At 48.1% G+C, this 20,413-nt stretch overlaps 1 protein-coding gene across 1 annotated transcript in view; it reads right to left on the bottom strand.

Moving 5' to 3' along the window:
- DOCK6 (dedicator of cytokinesis 6) overlaps window positions 1-20,413 on the bottom strand; it is a 135,177-nt gene that overhangs the window by 57,668 nt on the left and 57,096 nt on the right. Inside the window, exons 18-25 of the mRNA XM_055003920.1 lie at window positions 19,696-19,797; window positions 15,497-15,583; window positions 12,003-12,234; window positions 11,372-11,530; window positions 9,686-9,861; window positions 8,680-8,784; window positions 2,033-2,128; window positions 670-810 (exon numbers count right to left, since the gene is read on the bottom strand). Coding sequence (XP_054859895.1) covers window positions 670-810; window positions 2,033-2,128; window positions 8,680-8,784; window positions 9,686-9,861; window positions 11,372-11,530; window positions 12,003-12,234; window positions 15,497-15,583; window positions 19,696-19,797 — 1,098 coding nt within the window. The remainder of the gene's footprint in view (window positions 1-669; window positions 811-2,032; window positions 2,129-8,679; window positions 8,785-9,685; window positions 9,862-11,371; window positions 11,531-12,002; window positions 12,235-15,496; window positions 15,584-19,695; window positions 19,798-20,413) is intronic.

Below are 20,413 nucleotides of genomic sequence, written 5' to 3'. Positions count from 1 at the left end.
AATGTTTCGAGAGAGGGGATCTGATCATCAAAGGAGTGTTCCTGCAAAGTGGTCAGCAGAGGGAAGAGAGCCATTTGGAGCCAGGCCCAGCAGCCATTCGCCGAACACACATAAACTTGCCCTGTACTGGCCGTTTCCACACGTCTTACCTGCCTGCAGAACATCATGCAAAATACCCAGAAGACAACGTCTTCTCGCGTGAAATCGCGCCAGGAAGACGCTGTTATCCGGGAGTTTTGCGCAAAATCGTGCAAAACTCCTGGATAACAGCATCTTCCTGGCATGATTTCGCGCGAGAAGACGCTGTCTTCCGGGTCTTTCATGTGATGTTCCGCAGGCAGGTAAGACGTGTGGAAACGGCCACTGTATCGAACCATCAGTCCATCAAGGTCAGTCTTGTCTACTCAGACTGGCAGTGGCTCTCCAGGGTTTAAGGCAGGGGTCTTCACATTGTTGTCTGGTCTATTCAACCGGAGATACTGGGGACTGAACCTGGAACCTTTTGCGTGCAAAGCAGAGGCTCTTCCACTGAGCCACAGCCCTTCCCACTAGGCCACACAGTTTCCAAACAGGCAAATGTGAATGAAGCAATTCCATATGTACAGGAGGGAAGAGGAAAAAGAGGGGCTGGATGGGAAGGCATGCAACCAAAAGAACCCTAGCACCAACCTTCTGGCAGCGGCTGGCAATCTCTGCGCTGATGGAACACACCAGGGCCGAGATGTCATCAACAAAACGGCTGGGAAAGCGCACCTTGCGAGGGACCTCTAGCTTGTCACTGAGGAACAGGTGGTGAGCCATGCTCTTCACCTGCAAGAAGAAGAAGCCAGGTGTGGCCCAGGTGCAGCCCAGAGCTCCTGCAGCTTAGTGCGGAATACTATCATGAGTTTTGTCGATAGATTAAATAAAATTTGGGGAAGTAATTACAATAAACCTTGGACATGTGGACACAGCAAGCTTCTGATCTATGTGATAATAATGCCCTTCTCTCTGAGATTATCGAAGGAAAATCAAGACAAAGATCATACGAACGAGAAGGGCCAAGTAACAAAAGGATTCTAAAGTTATCCTTGTGAACGAGTATGTTATTCCTACACATTTTAATATGGTGTTGGATCTGTTGTCAGTTACAAAAATGATTACTTCCAAAAGCTAGAGGAATGCTAAACATTTACCCATTACCAACTGGCTTAATAAGATATGACAAATTACCAAAATCAACTGGACTTTTTAAATTATGAGATGGTAGACAACAAGCAGCAACAACTGAAATTAAGTGAGAACCTCCCTCAAATTTGGGGGGGGGGAGAGGGGAGGGATTAGATAGAACAGTTGTCTTCAACTTCCCAAACCCGATAACTGGCAGAAAGGCAGCAACATGGGTGGGCTGCAATATCAGCATTTTTTACCAAATTTCACCAAATTTGCAGAGGACCTACTCCTAACTGTCTTCTAACGACCCCCAAGTTTCATAAAGATTGGACCCCTAAATTCTTTGGGCACCTCCAATCTCCATTATTCTCTATGGGGAAAACTATGGGGGCTATCCAGGGGACTGGGGGGGCATTTTGAAAGCAAAATCCACCGAATTATCAGGGGATAATTTAGTCACCAACACTGACACATCATTTCTTGGATTCCTAGAGCTCCCCATTGTCACTTCTGGGTTTTACTAGGAAGTGATAATGGGTAACTCTAGGAATCACCAGAAACTTTATGGTACAACTAGAGAATTTCTGGAGATTTCTAGATCTACTCTTTGCCACTGGTGAGTTTTACCTGAAAGTGGAAGTGACATAGTGACATTGCTATTTTAAAAAAAAAATCCCACCACCACTCAGAGCAACAGCAGGCAATGGAGCTTGCCAGCAGGAGGCCTAGCCAGCCGAAGGACATCACCCAAACCAGAAGACTCGACATTTGACAGTGGCCTTTTAAAAGGGCCGGAACAGAGGCAAGTAGTCGTACAGCGGGTTCTTTTGCCCACAAGGAGTAATCGCCTGCCCAGGTAGATCAACAGCAAGGAACATACCATCAACTGAAAGAAGAACCAAGCTTGGTGCAAGGCTGCTTCTCGCACGGCGCTGGTGCTCACCACCCACTGCAGGGCCAGCTCTTCATGAAGCAGCTATGGGAGAGAGAGAGAGAGTTAAATAGGGAGACAGAGCTTGGCATGCCCTACATAAAACTGCAGAATCTGGTCTCTAGTCTGTCATAGTTGAGTGCCTCTGGAACTACCAACAGGTTCATAAGGAACATGAGTAGGCAGCTCTTATTTACCTACACCTTCCACTCTGAATTGACTTCTATCCAGGTTCCCTACTGAAGGTACCACCCACTCCTTGCTGTTTCGAGAAGCTACTGCAAGACTAAGGGCAGACAGAGAACAGCTAACACAGGCCACGGAAGGGAGCAGGCTTCTGATGACAGGCCAGGGTTGCAAGATGTTATCTTGTTAACATCTCTAATCATAATCTTAGAGCAGCCTTTATCCTACTGTGATTTCAAGCCATGCCCATGGCAATGTTGTCTGGACGTTATTCTCAAACTCTTATAGCCCAAAGGGTCTGTATCTGTGGATCTCATAAACGAGAGGATTTACTTCATTTTATCCTTTTTTGCCCTTAATATTCTGACCTCAGATCTAAGTTTGGCAGAATTTTTATCTGGTCTAAGCTTATACACAGATGCAGAGAAAATCTCATTTTTGCTTTCTGCTGATGCATACGTTTCATATAGAGTTTCGCTTTTTGCCTAGCTACTACAAAGATAAGGTCTAATGCAGCAAAGAAAGAGGGCATCACCTGAACTTGCAGTTAACTTACTGAGTTCTGGTTTTAATCAATGCCTGTTTTAATGGAATTTCCCCCACGTTTTGGGTTGCAGTGCCAGCAGCCCTTCATGAGAGTTTTTTGAGTGAAGTTATTCATTCCCAATTGACTTCTGCAGAAATAGATTCCATAACGGATGCCCACCAAACTCGCCCCTCTGAGCTCAGAGTGTCTCATTTGCACCAAATAGCCAACCAGCGACACAGCACCCTGTAAATGTGATGTCAGTTCTAGGATTTCTGCATCCAGAAAGCACGAGGAAAAATGTGTGCATGCACAAACACATGAGCACATTGGAACACCTCCACAAGGTTAACCTGCCATTCTCTTTTTGAAGTCTCAAATCGCTATAGAAGAAAAGTGCATCGAGAACAGAACATATTTGCTTTCTGTCTCTATAGTAGTTTCCTAACTGGGCGGGAGCTTTTACCCATCCAAAGAGCGCTAAATGAAGGACCAGAGAAATACAAACTCAAGAGCACTTTGGCCTGAGCGTAGTTGCTGAAGTAGCCAAGAGTCTGACGTTGTCTTCCCTCTTGGTAAGTCGTAGCTAGGAGTGTGGGGCACTCCCACCTCAATTTGTCCAAAGTGGGAAGTAATAAACAGCCCAGCTGACTCTTCAACAGTAGTTCAGGATGTTGGCTCAATGAGAAACCCTTTAAGTCAGGTCTTACAGTGAGAGACATTAGTGTAGAAGATCCCCAAGGAAAAAATACAGCAACTGACACCAAAAGGGATGCAGGCAAAAGGGAAAACAGAAAGAGGAGGACAGTCAATGGCTTTTGATGAGGCCCAAAGAGGCTTGGTCCCACAACCCCTCCATGACAGAAGTCACAGAGATGAGAACAGCGATCAAAAGGCTCAGCCAGAGGTGTACCCTGCTGTCCAGTTAGAACCACTGTTTTGCATGTTCATAACATACTAATATTCAGGGGTCATTTCGTAGAAAAAGAGCTGAAGGAACTCATTCGCATAACTCATTAGCATAACTTATTAGCATATGCCACACCCCTTGCCACCACCAGAAGTGGTTCATTAGCATAACTGATTGGCATGTGCCACACACCCCGACATCACCTATCATGGCTGTTTTGGACCAATCCTGGCCATTCAGGGCCAAAATGGGGCCCAAAATGTCAAAAGGGGGCTGAAAATGGCTGAAAAGGGGCCCAAAGTGGTCAGGATCGGGCCGCTGCTGAGTGGGAGAGTGATCCACCACCCGTCAGAGGCCTGCTCCGGGGAGTTTCAGCCCCAATCCAGGCTGAAATGAGCCCAAAATGGCTGAGAGTCAGGTGGGCGGGGCCACCTCTCATGTGACCTCTTTGGGGAACTGCTGGAATTGCATTCCTGTGCGTTCCCCCTTGAAATGAGCCCTGCTAATATTGCTCAATTTTAGGTGGGTAGCCACGTTAGTCTGCAGTAGAACAGCAGGATTGGAGTCCAGTGGCACCTTAGAGGCCAACAGGATTTTCAGGGTGTACGCATTAAAGTGCCCTTCTTTAACAACAACAACAACAACAACAACAACAACAACAACAACAACATTCAGTTTATATACCTCCCTTCAGGACAACTTAATGCCCACTCAGAGCGGTTTACAAAGTATGCCCTTATTATCCCCACAACAAAACACCCTGTGAGGTGGGTGGGGCTGAGAGAGCTCTGAGAGAGCTGTGACTGACCCAAGGACACCCAGCTGGCTTCAAGCGGAGGAGTGGGGAATCAAACCCGGCTCTCCAGATTAGAGTCCCGCGCTCTTAACCCCTACACCAAACTGCCACTGGACTCAAATATTGCTCAGTATATCCAACACCAAGCATGGCTTGGAGCTAAAACACAGGAGATGATTTACATAAAGATGTTCAAATGAAGGGAGATGCAATGTTAGCCGGGAAGCCAAGTTTTAAAAGACAGATCGGAAGGCTTTGTCAATTTCCTCTCTCTACAGAGGCACTGAGATTGCTCCTCAGAGGATTTGTTTATTTCATGTTTGCCTCCCAGAAGGCCGTCAGTTTCACTTCCCCTTCTGGGAGGCGAAGATGAAATAAATAAACCCTCTGAGGAGCAATCTGTGCAGGCTCTAGAGAGGTGAAACTGACAGAGCCGATCTATCTTTTAGAGCTCGGCTTCCCTGATAACATTGCTTCTCCCTTCACTTGAGCATCCGCAGGTAATTCGTCTCATGTGTTTTAGCTCTTCATTCTCCACCCCAGCTTCTAGCCCAAATGTTTATCAATATGTGCTTGGAAATAGCTCCAGTGAATTCAATGGAAGTTATTCGCAAGCAAGGGACCACAGGATTACAGCTTAAATTTGCCACCTGGGGCAACAATTCTGGGCTAACATCCCTGCAGTGCCTCTACCTTTTTGGTTGTTGGCCTCATCGGGGTGGTCAGAGCAAAAGTGGAGCCCTCAAGATAGGAAGAGAGACGATAAGGCACTCGCTCTGTAGCCTGCGAGGAGGAGGAGAAGCAAGAGAGAAGAGGACAAAGTAACAGTGAAGCGGAGTTACTCAGAATATAAGAAGGAGAGGTGCTGGTTGAGACAAACAGTCTGGAGTCCTTCGCTGAGAGGAGGGAGCTCAGCACCTGAAAGCAAGAGGCCCCAAGCCTAGAAGGAGGAGGTGGGAAGGGATTTATGAGCTCACCAAGGCCAGGGCTACTCAAAGAAATGATCAGATAAGGCCAGTGGATTTTATTCAGTCAACCTGGTTTCCTTCCTGGGCAAAGATGGCCACCGTTTTAGTGGGAGATACTTGTTCAATTAACCAGTCTCCTGCTATAATAATAATAACATTCGATTTATATACCGCCCTTCAGGACAACTTAATGCCACACACAGAGCGGTTTATAAAGTATGTTATTATTATCCCCACAACAACAATCATCCCGTGAGGTGAGTGGGGCTGAGAGAGCTCCTAGAAGCTGTGACTGACCCTAGGTCACCCAGCTGCCTTCAAGCGGAGGAGTGGGGAATCAAACCCAGATTAGAGTCCCGTTGCTCTTAACCACTATACCAAACTGGCAAGATGCATGCCCGGTCACTTCCACACCACCAAAAGACATTCAGGCTGGGAGTCTCCAATCTCAGATGTATCACACTCATGTGCAAAATTACAATTCATCAAGAATTTGGATACCGTCTCTTAAGTCTGTAAAAAGGATTCCTAAATAATAAAGGCTGATTCCGCACACGTTGGGTAATGCACTTCCAACCCTCTTTAGAGATCATTTGGAACTGATTTTTTCACGTGTGAAACAAAAACACTTCCAAACGATTGCTGAAGTGCATTGAAAGTGCATTATCCAACGTGTGCGGAATCAGCAACTGTTAGCTTAGCAAAACTAAGGAAAACGAACGCTACAAAGAATGGATTCTGCACTTAACTGGATTAAATTTGCATTTCCATTAATTCCATCACACCCTGTACTGGCCGGCATTTCATGGCTATTTGTTTACAACGCTTCCCACCCAATAACCTCGTGTGTGCTTGTGGTTGCTGACGTCTCACTACATTGCATCTGACCAGGCAGACTCTAGTCCACAAAAGTTTATGCTGCAATAAAAATGTGTCAGTCTCTGAGGTGCCACTAGTCTCCTGTTTATTTTTGCTGCCACTGACTCTTCACAGCTCTTCTGGGATTGGTGCAATCTGATAATACTCATCTACTTTATGTTGGAAGGCAGCACAGTATAGCTCAATCTCATCAGATCTTAGAAGCTAACCATGGTTGGTACTTAGAAGGGGGACCACCAAGGAAGACTGCAGAGGAAGACAATGGTGAGCCACCTCTGTTTCTCACTTGCCTTAGACCCCTTGCTGGGGTCACCACAAGTTGGCCGTGTCCTGATAGCACGCACATACATAATTCCCCTTACATGGCTGTTATAAAGACGACTAAGGGCCAAGCTACACATGACGAATGACACTTGAATGGCAAGTGGATTGAGTGGAGGGCAAGTGAACAGGGAGAAATACACTTGCCGTTCAAGTGTCATTCGTCATGTGTAGCTTGGCCCTAAGACTGGAGAAGAATGACCTGGCCAATTATCATCCGGTCTCTGATTGGCCCTTTGAAGAGCAGTTGCTGAATTACTCCAGGTCTTCCTAGAGGATACTAGGCAGGCTTCAGGCTGGGCTATGGGGTGAATAAACCACCGGCGGCTTCAGCTGATGATCTCTGGTTGAATGTTGACAAGGGCAATGCTTATTGGATTTATCTGCAGTCTTTGATTCAGCGGACCCTGCCATTTTGCTAAGATGTTAGGAAGGAGGCTATTTAGATAAATTTAAATTGTTCCTTAAGGAGCAGACTCAAGGGAGCCTTGGAGACCAATTGTCATTAGAATAATACTAAAGGGGTAGCCATGCTAATCTGAAACGTTACCATCAGTAATATCGCACAGTAAACACAATGTTTAAAACACTCCTTAACAGAACAGAAGACCAAACATGTTTCAACAACGTCTTCATCCATTGTCTTCCAACACCAATACAATATTCTCCTGTGTCAAAAACAGGCAACGGGCAAGGGCAAACATTTCAACTGTCAGGCCAAGAAAGAAAGCTGATATTTAACCCCAATGCCTTTGAATTTCATAAAGTGGATGCCAGCTTTTGTGCTGAACTCAGCCTCCCACCAGGGGCAGACTCACACAAGGGGCATCTGGGGCAACTGACGTGGGCTCTGCACTGGGGAGGGGGCACCACCACTGCAACCAGCTGCCCAGAAGCCTCAAAGAGGGGGGATGAATAATAGCATAACATTCGATTTATATACCCCCCTTCAGGACAACTTAATGCCCACTCAGAGCAGTTTACAAAGTGTGCTGTTATTATCCCCAGAACAAGGTCACACAGTAGGGATGCTAGACCCCTGCTGGGGGCAGAGGATCCCTCGCTTCCACCCTCCACCCCCCGTCCCCGTTCACCCGGCCAGTGAGGGGGGGAACGCTCCTCCTGGGGTGCACTCCTGGGTGGTGTGGCACACTCCGGTGCACCGCAGCAGCCAGATTCAGGCTGATTTGGGCCGTATTAGGCCCAAATCAGGCCACTGCGGAGTGCAGCAGCACTCCCGCGCTCTGCAGCAGCCAGATTTGGGCTGATTCAGGCCTGATTCGGCCCCCTGTGGAGCGTGGGAGTGCTCCCAGGATGGCACATGGCCTGCACAATGAGATCACTTCCCGGAAGTGACATCATTTCATGGGCTGGGAGCGCACGTGCATAGAGTACACGCAAGAGGAAACCTAAAAGGTAAGTGCTGGGCCTCTGACCTCCCTCCCGGGGGGGGGGGGGGTCAGGGGACCTGGCAACCCTAATCACCCAGCTGGCATCAAGCAGAGGAGTGGAGAATCAAACCTGGCTCTCCAGATTAGAGTCCTGCTGCTCTTAACCACTACACCAAACTGGCTCTCAGCCAGCCACATCTTCAGCCACCAGCACAAAGGCAGACAGCCAAGCCCTTCCCCTGCTCACCTGGCAAGGAGGCACCCAGCCAGCCAGCCTAATGAATCCCTCAGCCATCTATGCAGCATGGAGAAGAGGAGCCCGACTGGCCAGCCAAGCCCTTTGGCTGCCTGTGCAGGGAGGAGGCGCCTGGCCAGCCAATCCTTCCTTCGGGGTCAGGGGAGGCCTCCCCACAGCGATTCTGGGGCCTTGCCCTCAAGTTCTGCCCCTGGTTCAAGAATTGCTGAGATTGCCCCTGCCTCCCACACCAGGCTTTTTGGAAAACATCATTTTTAATGACTGCAGGCTGGTTCAGCCACTCTGCGAGAAGCAAGTCAAGGAGGGAAGCAAAGAAGACCCAATGCAAAGGGAGGCTGCAAGCATAACAGAGAGGGGAGGCACCTGCTTCAGATCCGTGCTGGAGTTTGGGTGATTTCTGCGGAGCACATTCTTTGGGCCTCCAGGGGCATAAGCCGAGTTGACCCAGGAATGAGAGCGGTCGATCCCCTAGGCAGAGTGCAAAAGAAGTGTATAAAAAGAAAGATAATCAGGGAGGGAAAAAAGACCAGAGAACCCATTTTTCTTCAGAAAGACCCACAGCCAGCAGGGGAGGGGGGGACCTGTAGCACCCTTTGCATTCTAGGAAACATTTTCCTTATGTTAGACATAAGTGTCCGTATGCATTGGGTGCCTGAGTTTATGATAGAATGGGAAGGAGGAGAAAAGAAGACTTGATCTTTTGGACCAGCTGGCCTTTCCCCATCACCAGAACAAAAAATGCCAAAGCACACACTGAAACTGAAGGAATGTAACAAATCGCTGTATATTATATTGCCAGGCCCAAACCTACATACAGCAAGGCAGCAATGCATGCAGAACAGAAATTCAATGGTAAATCTTACATGCAGGGCAAAATACAGCAAATCTTGCATATGAAGCAAAGTCTCGCATTCAGAGCACAGCATCCAGAAATTAACCAGTAAGTCTTGCACATAGAGCAAATCATAGCAGATCTTGAGTGCAAAGCAGAAATCTTGCGGCAGAGCAGCGGAGGAGGAGGACGGGGAAGAGAGATTTTTCTCTGACTGATGCACTAGAGATTTCTGAGGGCCGTTATACTTATCATACATTGCAGGCAAGCATTACAAACATCGAAAAGTGCTCGAGCGTGCCTGGAATATGTGCCTCAGCTGTATCACTCAGGGCCAAGCTACACATGACGAATGACACTTGAACGGCAAGTGGATTGAGTGGAGGGCAAGTGAACAGGGAGAAATACACTTGCCGTTCAAGTGTCATTCGTCATGTGTAGCTTGGCCCTCATTCTGTTTTGGTGCCTTGAAAGAACCGGGCATTACGGGGAGAAGGGATGCAATAGGGCCTGCCCAGGTTTCCCAGCATGGTTTACCTTGCTGCTGATGAACTTCTGAGCTTGCTCCTCCGGGGAGTCTGGGGTTGTGGTCAGGTCCGGGTTGCTGTTGCTGATGCTTTTGGAACGGGAAAGGTTTAGGCTGGCTGGACGCCCCGTCGCACGGGACAAAGTGGCGGACTGAATGGAACCGCTGTGTGATTGCACTCTGGTTTCTGTGGGATATACACAGGCGAAGGAATATAGGTAGACTGCCACGAGACACTTGGTTTCTTTTTTCCCCCATTTTTTATTAATTACGTTTTTCAAATACAGTAATATATATTAGAAGACCGTATACATTGTGAATAACTTTGCTGATTTAACTATATACAAATATTAAACTTTTCTAACTTTAAAGATATTTACATTGATTCTTTTAGTTTTATTGATTTGGGCATTGTGATATTTACACATTTGACTGGTTTTATGAGTTAAGGATATATTGATATAACTGGTTTGGAGTTGGTTCTTCATTTTCGGTGATACAGTGGGGAAAGGGTAGCCATTTGTCGTGAAATGAAGTTGTTTTAGGATATATATTTGTCTGCTGAAGGCAGGGCCAGCACGTCCACTGAGGTGGTGGAGGCAGCCGCCGCGAGCGCTGAACTTAGAAGGAGGCAGCGTCCCCGCTCACCTCTCTGCCCCTTCGCCGCTGCTGCTCGCCTCGGCTTGGGTCCCAGCGAGCCAGGTGCCCTGGCGGCGCAGCAGCGAGGAGGGAGACGAGTGGGGAAGCAGGCCACCCCGCTCGCCTCTCCGCCCCTTTGCCACTGCTGCTCACCTCGGATCCCAGCGAGCTGGGCGCCCCGGCGGCACGGCAGCGAGGCGAGTGGGGAAGCAGGCCGCCCTGCTCGCCTCTCTGCCCCTTCGCCATTGCTGCCTGCCTCGCCTCAGCTCCTGGTGAGCCGGGCGCCCCAGCAGCACGGCAGCGAGCGGGTATCTCGCCTCAGGCGCCAGAAACGCTGGCACTGGCCCTGGCTGAAGGCTGTCCGTATTTTTTTTGATAATGAAGCGGTCCCATACTTTGATGTACTACTGGTCTACTGTGGGAGGTGTTTGATTGTTACGTTGTAAAGCAATCGCTGTTTTTGCACCTATTAATAGATTGGATATAAGCTCAAGTCTGATCGTAGGTATAGACACTTGGTTTCTAACAACCTCCACTGTTATAGGAAGGACTTCTGGACATAAGTCTTGTTGGCATCCTGTCTCTCATGTAGCTTTTAAATTACAATGGAGAGCCTTCTTGCCGATCTCCTATTGGGGGGTGGGATAGTGTAAACCCCACCCCAGGTTTCCACCAGTAGGACTACTACTGATCTTCACCTCCCACCCCACAGGAATGTTTTATTGGGGCTGGGTAAGGTGGGCCGCCATCTAGAGTTGTTTTATGACTGAATTGTGTGTCTATTTATGGTTTTAATGTAAAATGTTAATGAAAATTTTAATAGTGGTGTTATCTGCTCTGAGTCCATTCGCAGGGAGGGCGGACTATAAGTCAAATCAATCAATCAATCAATCAACCAATCTATCTCATGAGATAGCCCTTTACTGTGTTGTTATAGCACAAAGCACACCTGCTGACCTTGCTATAACCCTGAAGGTCTGAACGGCAGACCGGGGGTCATAAAAGTGTGCTCTCAGTTCCTCTCTCTCTCTCTTTGCCACATACACAAAACATGCTACCTGGCAAGCCTGGTTCCACTCCAGGCAGATGGAAGACATAGAAGATGTAGGAGCTCAGCAGCTGGTTGTGGCCATGTTGGTCGTGGCTACCTTCAAGGTTCTTCTGGACCTGATTCACCATCAGAGCAATGGCTTCAAAGGCAGCACGGCCCATGTTCACTGCAAGGAAAGAAAGAGAGAAGAAACAAGCCTCCTTTGACGCATTCAAGGAAACGAGAATGAAGAGGAATGCTTCTCCTTCTCAGCGGATGGAGGGCATCTGGAGTAGGTTGCGTCTCCCATTTGCTCCTAGGACTCTCCCATCCACCTGTGGTGAACAGGCCTATTCTGGGCCTGACTTACGTCAAGTATTATGCCTGATTGACCAGAGTTTGCACAGCTTGTTGAGAAAAACTGTCAGTTTGTGAGAAAAAGATGATTTCCTACTACGTGCCCTTTCGCGCCTTGTTAGCATTATCAGTCCTAGGAGTGTGGCTTCCTTGAAACTGCTAAGGGCAGGGGTCAAGGCACCAAGGCCGTCAGGGCTGCGTCATACATTCCATCTCGCTAGCTTAGCTTGAACCACCTCAGGGCAGAAACAATATTGACTAGAGTGCAGGAGCCGTGACAGGAAGAGAACGGGAGCATTTACCAATTTGCCCTCCAATGACAGGTGGACGGACAATCAGGCGGATGAGCTTGTTGAGGACCTGGTGGCTGAAAGCGATGAGGGGCTCCAAGCTGGCCACTCGCAGGTTGCCCACGCTGGATTTCAGTTCACACTCCATGTTGCTCTCTGTGAGGATCACATCTTTCAGTCGGAAAGGGAAGGAATATTCCTCCAGCACGTGGTTCAGGGTGAAGAACTTGTCTAGAAACGGGTCCTGTCCGGACAAAGGACGGAACAATCTGTGATGTGCCCTCAAATTCTATCAGCACCAGCCATTTCAACAACTGGATATTTTCAAATATATTATTTCATTGAAAAGAATTTTTCCAAGTTTATAAAAAGACAGAAAAGAAGGAAAAAGGGGAACAAGTATCTACTAAAAACAAAAGAACAAAAGACATTAGGAATAATTTCCAATTTTCTCTGTGAAAAGATATATAAGTATTACATATTATGCCCTAACTCCAAATTTGCCCTTACCCACAATATTATATCTTAATTCAAAATTAATCTTAAATAACTACATCTCCTTCCCTTCTAGATCATTTTTCTACACCTCCTAATCTTCAAACACAAATCAACAGTTCATTTATCTCTGTTTCCCGCAAAAGTCTATAAGGGGCTTCCAGGTAACAATTTCAACAACTAGATGTGACTGAAAGAGGAAAGTATTCCATGCCATTAAGAGAAGAAAAGGGTGTCTCTCCACTAGGGGTGTGGACCCAGAAAGTTTCTGTCTTCATTTCAGTTCCTGAGGGGTCCCAGAATCATTCCATTCCATTACTTGTTTGTTTTTGGTCAGCTGGTGCCAGCTCAGAACTGTTCTGTTTGGGTTTTTTTTTTCATTTCAGACTTACACACATGTTGGCTGTATGTGTGCAAATGCCCACTGTTCTATTCGGGGGGGGGGGGGGGGAATGAGGCTCTGGGGCAGCTGTTTTCGCATTTAACCAAAAACAGTATCAACCACTAGTCCCCTTCCTAGTCTAAACTATTGATCTACTGAGCTTTTCCTGAAGCATAATAACACACACATCCCAACAGACCCACAGAAGATGAGCGTCAGTTGATGGAGCAGCGAGGCATTCCCAAGCAGAAGAGCGCTCCAACAAGTGCAGTCCACCAACATTAAAAACAAACCTGCTTCCTGTTCACTTTTTCTTTTTCTGTAGTGCCCATAACTTACTACCTTTGCATTCTGCTGTTGCCTTCCTGTTTCCTTGTGCTTTGTCCCCACAACAAGGGGCGAATCCAAATCTTTCCTTTTTGATGCTCAGCGTTCTGCTGCAAAATGGGTTTCCTCGCTGCCTATCTTCTAAATCTCCCCCAAGAGCAGGCAGGCAGGCAGAATGCCTGGATGAATCCCACCCAAACATACCTTTTGCTGTGGGGGCAGGCAGGATTGTTGTTGGAACAACGGAGTAAGTTCACGTTTGCCATTTGACTCAGAAAAAAGAGAGAACCCTGAAAGACTACGGAAGCAATCGTAAACAGATCTACTCTGATGTAAGTCCCATTTTATTCAATAGTGCTTACTCCCAGGGACGTGTTTTTCAACTTGCAGCCTATGATTGAAGTCGTGCTTTCAAATGTTTCCAAAGCTGATAGGAGTGGACGGGTCTCCCCTTGCGAGGACCGGATTGGCACGGAGGCAGAGAATACATTTTCCCTGGTGGCTACAGGTCAGGGGGTGAGGCGATGCACTCACACTGTGTGCACTGGTCTCATTCCTCCTTCCTGTCAAGAGTTAATTGTAACGTAAGGTCTCTCTCCTCTTGGGATCTGATCGGTGCTATACAGGAAAGCAAGCTGCCTGCCTACTGCTGGAAGGTACGAAACGAAACACGTACACTTTTTGGCAGGAGGGACTCGTTAAAATTTAGTTTCCTGGAACTGGTTCAGCATTCTGGAAGCTCCTTTAATGAGCCGAACCAGCAAGTTCTGTGTAATTTTGGCTCTTTTTTCCATTATGCACACCCGTATGCTCTTATATTCTCTGGTGGGACTAAGCGGTACTGTGAAAGGACTCCCAAGGTGAGCAGGTTGGAGGGATCAACAGTTTAAGCTCCAGAGAGAGAAAGCAGTCTACAGAATCGAAAAGAGTCCAGTAGCACCTTTAAGACTAACTAACTTTACTGTAGGATAAGCTTTCGAGAATCACAGTTCTCTTCATCAGATGCATCTGACAAACAGAACTGTGATTCTTGAAAGCTTATGCTACAGTAAAGTTGGTTAGTCTTAAAGGTGCTACTGGACTCTTTTTGATTTTGCTACTACAGACTATGGGCCAGACTACAAGTGACGAATGACACAGGTTGGACACTTTTCAGCTTCCCTCAAGTTTTGATGGGAAATGTAGGCAGCTTGGCGGAATGTTGGACAAGTGACAGTTGAAAAGTCCATTGAACAGCAGTCGGAGAGCCAAGCTACAAGATCAGGATGCCTACATTTCCCATCAAAACTTGAGGGAAGCTGACAAGTGTCCAACCTGTGTCATTCGTCACTTGTAGCCTGGCCCTAACACGGCTAACTCCTCTGGATCTATGACCAGTCTACAGGAGGCTCCCAACATGCATTGTGTTAATGTATTAGAGCAGGGCCCCCTAACATAATGCCCATGGGTATCATGGCACCTTTTCTAGCGCCTACTAAGTGTTATTAGAAAGCAGGACGAGCCAGATGGCGCTTGCACCCAGCAGGGCTGTTGATTGGCCACTGGTGATTGGATTGGCTGTGCAGGTTTTTAACTTTAACTTTAATTGAATTTTTATACCGCCCATCTCCCGAAGCAATAGCCGCTACCATAGCACAAGCATCTTCACTGCTTGACTGAAGACATATGCAAGAAACTATTTTTTTAACCATATGTTCATTTTAAAAACCAACCTGTTAAACAGAGCTTCTGCCTGAAATGCTGGAGAATTACTATTAGAGTGGCAGCCATTTTGTGGTTACACCCACCACCTTCTGTCCCAATTCCAGAGGTGCCCACAGGTTCAAAAAAGTTGGGGACCCCTGTATCAGAGTGATCAAGAACACCTTATAGTTCTTCATCAGATGCAAACTCTGGCTGATTCCACACACGTTGGATAATGCACTTTCAATGCACTTTATCAATCATTTGAGGTGGATTATTTGTTCCGCACACAAAAAACTCCATTCCAAATGATCTATAAAGAGGATTGGAAGTGCATTATCCAACGTGTGCAGAATCACTCTCTGATAGAGGATAACAGATGTTCAGTTTGGGAAAAAATGGATATACGTACTGTTTAAGAGGAAGTCAGGAGGGGCTGCATGCTGTTACAAGGCCAGCTAGGATCTTCAGGCTTCCGTGGAAAAGAGAATGGCTGACACCAGAGCATGATCCCCTGCAGATGTGCAACAGCCACACTACCTGGGGGCCCTACCTGAGACTAGAATTTAGTCCCTTGCAACATGAAAGCCCCGCCAACCTTACCACCTCCCCTTCTCACCTGAGTGTGGACAGAGGAAACGGCCAGCACCTCCACGTTGAAGACTCCCTTGTGATTATCTACCCACTTCATGCCTGGCAGCTGAACCTGAAGAGAAACGGGAGAGCATTGCACAATCACCACAAAGAGTTGTGTGACCTGCAAAGGCCCCAAGGATTCTTCCTCCCGTGAGATCCGATGTCAAGGGACTACTTCCTCCAACGGCAGCATCAAGGAACAGGCTGTTTTTTTGCAGGGTGCAAAATCTGGGCTTTTGCATAAGCAATATGAACATGTATCGGACAGCAAGAATGGAGAATGCCAGGAAATGGAAACAGCCCGACACAATCTCAGAAAAATATGAAGCACAACGTTATCTGTGGTAGCAATCTGGAAGCCACGATTTGACCCAAAAGCAGAGGGGCTATTTGTTGAATACTTTTTGATCCCCATGCAAGCAGCCACAACCTATCCTGGGACTGCTATTCAGGCTGGTTCCACACGGGGTGAAATATTGTGCCACTGCAGTGGAAGCAGAGACAGTATTTGCATGCTGCTGTCCCCCCTCTCCAACTAGCTAAGGGCAGAGCTTTCACATAGTTCTGTCCATGGCAATAGTGCCGTTTCCACTTTAAGTCAGAGCAAAGGAGGTTTTCCATTTCCTGTGGCTTAAAAAGGAAAGCCCTGGGAACTCTTTGAATTGTGACCAGAAAGAACATGGAAGCTCCCAAATAAAACAGGGAGCCCAGGCAATACTCCCAGTATGGAAACAGCCCTAGACTGTACCCCTACAACAATTCCTAAGATTTGGTTCATTGGGGAAAAGCCCTATTCCAATCGCATTAATGGCTGTCAGCTCAGTGCAGGTGTCGCCCTGCGTATTTATGTTATGCTGTGTGGTATATGTGGTGCGGTGTGTGGTGTGAGGTAGGATGTCTGAGGTGGGGTGTGGGGGTGAAGGGGGTGAGGTGTGAGGTGTGTGGGATGTGTGAGGTGGGGTGTGTGAGGAGGGGCATGGGGTGCAGGGTAAGGTGTGTGAGGTGCAAGGAGTATGGGATGTGTGAGGTGTGTGAGATGTGTGAGGTGGGGTGTGGAGAGTGAGGTGTGTGGGGTGAGGTGTGTGAGGTGTGTGGGATGTGTGAGGTAGGGTGTGTGAGGAGGGGCATAGGGGTGCAGGGTAAGGTGTGTGAGGTGCAAGGAGTGTGGGATGTGTGAGGTGTGTGAGATGTGTGAGGTGGGGTGTGGAGAGTGAGGTGTGTGGGGTGAGGTGTGTGAGGTATGAGGTGTGTGGGATGTGTGAGGTGGGGTGTGTGAGGAGGGGCATAGGGGTGCAGGGTAAGGTGTGTGAGGTGCAAGGAGTGTGGGATGTGTGAGGTGTGTGAGATGTGTGAGGTGGGGTGTGGAGAGTGAGGTGTGTGGGGTGAGGTGTGAGGTGTGTGGGATGTGTGAGATGGGGTGTGTGAGGAGGGGTATGGGGGTGCAGGGTAAGGTGTGTGAGGTGAAAGGAGTGTGGGATGTGTGAGGAGTGTGAGATGTGTGAGATGGGGTGTGGAGAATGAGGTGTGTGGGGTGAGGTGTGTGAGGGGTGTGGGATGTGTGAGGTGGGGTGTGTGAGGAGGGGCATGGGGTGCACGGCAAGGTGTGTGAGGTGCAAGGAGTGTGGGATGTGTGAGGTGTGTGAGATGTGTGAGGTGGGGTGTGGTGAGTGAAGTGTGTGGGGTGAGGTGTGGGATGTGTGAGGTGTGTTAGATGTGTGAGGTGGGGTGTGGAGAGTGAGGTGTGTGGGGTGAGGTGTGAGGTGTGTGGGATGTGTTAGGTAGGTTGTGTGAGGAGGGGCATGGGGGTGCAAGGTAAGGTGTGCGAGATGCAAGGAGTGTGGGATGTGTGAGATGTGTGAGGTGGGGTGTGGAGAGTGAGGTGTGTGGGGTGAGGTGTGTGAGGTGTGAGATGTGTGGGATGTGTGACGTAGGGTGTGTGAGGAGGGGCATGGGGTGCAGGGTAAGGTGTGTGAGGTGCAAGGAGTGTGGGATATGTGAGGTGTGTGAGATGTGTGAGGTGGGGTGTGGAGAGTGAGGTGTGTGGGGTGAGGTGTGTGAGGTGTGAGATGTGTGGGATGTGTGACGTAGGGTGTGTGAGGAGGGGCATGGGGTGCAGGGTAAGGTGTGTGAGGTGCAAGGAGTGTGGGATATGTGAGGTGTGTGAGATGTGTGAGGTGGGGTGTGGAGAGTGAGGTGTGTGGGGTGAGGTGTGTGAGGTGTAAGGTGTGTGGGATGTGTGAGGTGGGGTGTGTGAGGAGGGGCATGGGGGTGCAGGGTAAGGTGTGTGAGGTGCAAGGAGTGTGGGATATGTGAGGTGTGTGAGATGTGTGAGGTGGGGTGAGGTGTGTGAGGTGCAGGGTGTGTGGGATGTGTGAGATGTGTGAAGTGGGGTGTGTGAGGTAGGGTGTGGGGAGTGAGGTATGTGGGGTGAGGTATGTGAGGTGTGAAGTGTGTGCGATGTGTGAGATAGGATGTGTGAGGTGGGGTGAGCTGTGAGGTGATGTGAGATGTGTGACGTGATGTGGTGTTATGTTATGTTAGGTCACAGCCAGCGGTTCTCATATGGAGGAATGCAGGCTGGGAATTGGCACCAAATATTACCAGAAGGTCAGTAGGTTAATTATATGATTTAGAACTGTTACCTGTATTCCATACTGCTAGAAGACGAGGCCTGCATGACATATAACAGGCCCTTGCACTGACTAATTGGAGCCCTTGAGACTCCAAATGGCTGTTATCTTTAGCCTGGTCCCCCCACCCCTTGCGACTTGCACAAGACCGTCAAATCAAATAAAAATTAATGTTAAAAATGGAAATGAGAGAAGAGTAGTAATATGGGATTCAGGGGAAGTTAATCAGAGCTGAGATGCCAGATAAATTTTTGACAGGAGTGATGGAGTGTTATGCGGAGAGAGAGAAATATGGGTCGACGTAGCGCAGAGATCTGTAGAGAGGGAAAGACAGCATAGCAGAGTCTCTTGATTTCTCATTAGCCTTTCATGGCAGCTCCAGCAATTTGGTTTTGTTCGAGCGGTTGATGAAAAGTGAGGCAGGAAAAGAATTTGTGACACCGTGACTATCTGCAGACATACACATTCCAGTTTTCTCTACAAATACCTTCAAGGTGACATTAAGTTTGTCTACATAAATCTGGCAAAAATTACTTTGCTGCAATGCAGCCCTCTCGAATTAGGAAAAGCGACCCTCAAACTGGTTTGAACTGTATGTTCATCTATTCCTTGTGTTAGAGAAGTGATGATAAAAATCAGGGATGTCCATGGAATCAGGTCTTCTTATGCAATCTGATCTGCCATCTGGTTTTCAGTTGTAAGAGAGCCAAGCTACAAATGACAAATTACACGAGGACATGCACGTGAAGGGAGTCTCGGTGTTAGCCAGGAAGCTGAGTTTTAAAAGAGACCAGAAGGCTTTGTCAATTTTCCCTCTCTACAGAGCCAGCAAAGATCCCTCCTAAGAGGGTTTGTTAATTTCCTCTTTGCCTCCTAGAAGGGGAGGTGAAACTGACAGAGCCTTCTGGAGGCAAAGAGGAAATTAACAAACCCTCTTAGGAGGGATCTTTGCTGGCTCTGTACAGAGGGGAAATTGACAAAGCCTTCTGATCTCTTTTAAAACTCAGCTTCCCAGCTAACACTGCGACTCCCTTCACGTGCAGTCCTTGTGTAATTCGTCATTTGTAGCTTGGCTCATAGTCTTCATATCTAACAGCTTGTTTTATTTTTATTTCATTGACAACCCCCCTTTCTCCCCAGTGGGGATCCAAAGCAGCTTATATCCTTGTCTCCATTTTTTCCTTCACCACAACCCTGTGAGGTAGGTTAGGCCGAGTGTACATGAATGGCCCAAAGTCAAGCAACAAGCTTCCACGGCTTTTAACTTTTTTTTTCAATTTTAATGCTCCTCTCCAAATGATTTATACAATCTAACTTTTTACAAAAGCAACTAACTATAAATCAAAATGCTCACAACTCAAAAGAAGCGGAAATTGCATCATTTGGGCATGGCTCCATGAAGGCAGCTGTACCGCTTTTCTACGCGCAGGCTGGGCTGTGCAGCGTGGGGAGCACATTTCACAACATAGCACAAGCCTGAAGAGGCCCCCCAGGAGATCCAGCATGCACCACGCTGCTGCCCGAGGCAAAATCAACAATAACTTTTACTTACATCAGGGGTAAGCACGGAGTAGCTGGGTGGAGGCTTCTCCACGGACACAGGGAGGCAGAACTGGCCAGTCCTCAGCCGTCCATGTTGCATGAGGGGGATCCACTACACAGAGAGGAAAGGGCCACAGGAATTCTGAGCAATCTCACATGTTCTCACCGAGACATCTCTGCAGCAATTCACCCTGCCCATCGGCCAGCCTCAAAGGTCGCAGTTTTGCCCACAGGACTGAAGGACGGTGCTAAGAAACACATTCTGAAATGTGGTGGGGAGAAGGCTTTGGTGTCTCACATCTACTGATTACTAAGGCACAGGGCTCATTTTGAGGGGGAACGCACAGGAATGCAGTTCCAGCAGTTCTCCAAAGAGGTCACATGTCAGGTGGCCCCGCCCACCTGACTCTCGGCCATTTTGTGCCCGTTTCAGACTGGATTGGGGCTGAAACGGCCTGGATCAGGCCTCTGACAGGTGGTGGATCACTCTCCCACTCAGCAGTGGCCTGATCCTGACCATTTTGGGCCCCTTTTTGGCCATTTTCAGCCCCTTCTGCCATTTTGGGCCCAATTATGGCCCTGAATGGCCAGGCTTGGGTCCAAAACAGCCAGGATAGGTGATGTCAGGGGGTGTGACGTACGCAAATCAGTTACGCTAATCACACACTTCCGGTGATGGCAAGGGGTGTGGCATATGCTAATGAGTTATGCTAATGAGTTCCTCCAGC

This window comes from Eublepharis macularius, chromosome 19 (genome assembly GCF_028583425.1).
Source record: "Eublepharis macularius isolate TG4126 chromosome 19, MPM_Emac_v1.0, whole genome shotgun sequence".
NCBI classification, from domain to species: domain Eukaryota; kingdom Metazoa; phylum Chordata; class Lepidosauria; order Squamata; family Eublepharidae; genus Eublepharis; species Eublepharis macularius.
This window is presented reverse-complemented; position numbering and strand designations above follow the sequence as displayed.